At 52.5% G+C, this 2268-nt stretch overlaps 1 protein-coding gene across 1 annotated transcript; it reads right to left on the bottom strand.

Moving 5' to 3' along the window:
* Nucleotides 1-475: 475 nt before the first annotated feature.
* On the bottom strand, nucleotides 476-2024 carry CTRU02_210991 (copper fist DNA binding domain-containing protein; the record flags this gene model as incomplete). Its single annotated transcript, XM_036721769.1, has 3 exons — nucleotides 476-1536; nucleotides 1620-1778; nucleotides 1949-2024. 3 exons carry the CDS (start codon nucleotides 2022-2024, stop codon nucleotides 476-478), a joined length of 1296 nt encoding a protein of 431 aa, XP_036586141.1.
* Between the last annotated feature and the right edge of the window lie 244 nt (nucleotides 2025-2268).

Raw genomic sequence — 2268 nt, 5'->3', positions numbered from 1 at the left:
GAAGACACGCGAATGTCGTGAAAATGCATCGGTCCCGACTATGCTGTGCTCAACGAGCCAAGCTGGAAGTCCTTGTACGTTATCTGTCGTCTGTATCCAGTCAACCACGCCTTCACCCTCACCAAGCCCCACGTGCCAGACGCCATGTCCATTGAAAATGATGATAATGTCGAGATGCAAGACACCCTCTTTTTGAGCCGCCCCCCTTCTTTTTTGTTTTTCAATACCGAATCCAAATGATATAAGAACCTGAAACCCCACCAAAAGAAAAGAAAAAAAAAAGCTGCTGAAAGAGACACGACCACGCCGACTCCAGAAATCAAGATCATGAATGGCCATACAATTGTGCCGTCCACTTCGTATAGATCCTGTTCCTCCTATGCTCGAATCCCTTGCGCCTGTGCTTGCCGTCTATGTTCGTAAAGCCGGATATCATGGGCGTGTACGCTTCGAAACATGCTCATATCAAAACGCCTTATTGCATTGTCCAAGAGTCGGGTGTGAATTGCGGCAGGCCATCGGGTGATTCCGTGTATGTTGCAATGCCGTCGTTGAAGTGCTGACCCCAGAAGGCAGGATCATCATCAAACGTGAGAGAGCCACCAGCGATGGGGCCCCCATCATCAAAAGAAGACGGTGCCGTCATGAATTTGTTTGTTGACGACTTGACAAAGCTGTCATAGTCAATGGTGCTAAGGTCCGTCCCAGTCGATAAGTAGCTTGCCGGGTGTATGAAGCTGTTACTACCGGTTCCGAATCCGTCGTAGTCGCTGTCACCTGCGATGAAGTTGTCTTCTACCTCGGACACTTCGCCGGATGTCGACGTGGTCGCCGCCAACGTGGGTGCCGGCTCGGAGCCTGCGCCGAAGTCGAACATGCCGTTAAAACTGTGAGCGCCTGCTTGACTATAGCTGGATGGTGCAAACTTGTCAGTCTTGTCGGCAAGGTCGATGTGACTCCAATCAACCGATGCTGTACTCAGCCCGGCGCTGAAGATTGGCGCATCGTGTTCAGACGACAGGCCAGAGCCTCCAAACAGGTCAAAAGAGCCGTTCGGGACATATGTCGGATACTCGATGGCAGACAAGTCCAGCGGCGGGAGTTGGTTGTTGAGCTGCTGGAAGCTAGATGAGCCTCTCATTAACGGAGATGCAGCCTCAGACTTGACAAGTCGCTGCTGGTGACCGGGCGCGGCTCGGCCTGAAATCGAGTCTTTGAGGGTGTTTTCACCAGCGCGCTCGGGCGAGTGGCTTCCCAGACTACTGGCGCTGTGCAACGAGTTTACGCGATTCAGCTGATAGGGCCCGCACTTCTGAGAAGCTTTGTTGTGCTTGAATGCGGGTTTGTGGTGGCCGTTCTCATCGAAAGTCAACATGCCGTCCGAGTGAACAGTGTTTGCTCGGCGCCTGCGAATTGGCGGCTTCGGTCGAGGAATATTGGCATCTTTGTCAGAATCGGACTCGGGAACGGTATCGAGGCCTGGTTCCTTCTTGTGACTACAGGTACATCGGCCTCCATGATTGCAGCAACAAGTTTCTGAACGAAAAGGGAAAAGTGCCAGGTTAGTAGGCTGCTGTATTGTTTTTTGTCAAACGGGTGGTTGTCCGGGATCGACTCACCACGGTGACCCTCAATGGTGGGCTGCAAGTGAGCGCACTTGCTCGTCTTCTCGCCACAGTCGCACTTAACGTGGGCGGACCGCGACTTGCGCATTGAGCGACAATGCTGGCATTGGGAAACAGGGCGACCCTTTTTGTTGATGTGCTGAAGAGGACGATCTACAGTAAGTTGAAGAGTCAGTTGCGCGTGCCTATGTTGTATGTCTGCAATTTCACCAGGGAATTTAATCGGAAGAGAGCCATGAACATCAACCAGAACCAACATCAACAACATTTACGGGGAGGAGGGTGGAGGAGGGAAGAGGAGAATGAGGGGTGTTTTGACTTACCAGAGTGTTGGCAATTGCTAACACGGTGACCCCGAACACAAGCCTCGCAGGCGTACTTTTCCCCGTCAATAATCATGACGGGCAAGTGTAGGGCAACTCGCGAGAAGACTGGGAGAAAAGAGGGAAAAGAAAAGGAATCCAAGTTCCCCGCCACAGGAAAGTGAGGAGGAAGGATCGAGACGATCGGCCGGGCGGTCGGTCGGTGTCCAAAAGAAACGGTCGAGACGAGGGTAAGGTACAAGCGGGCAAATTGGTAGGCTGGCGGGCTGGTCGGGTCGGCCTGGAAAGTGGGATTGTATTTTTTTTTTTTTTGCCCTTGC

The sequence above is a fragment of the Colletotrichum truncatum genome (genome assembly GCF_014235925.2).
Source record: "Colletotrichum truncatum strain CMES1059 chromosome Unknown Contig_0007, whole genome shotgun sequence".
In the NCBI taxonomy this organism is placed as follows: Eukaryota; Fungi; Ascomycota; class Sordariomycetes; order Glomerellales; family Glomerellaceae; genus Colletotrichum; species Colletotrichum truncatum.
The sequence above is the reverse complement of the archived record's forward strand: the minus strand, read 5'-3'. Positions and strand labels throughout refer to the sequence as shown.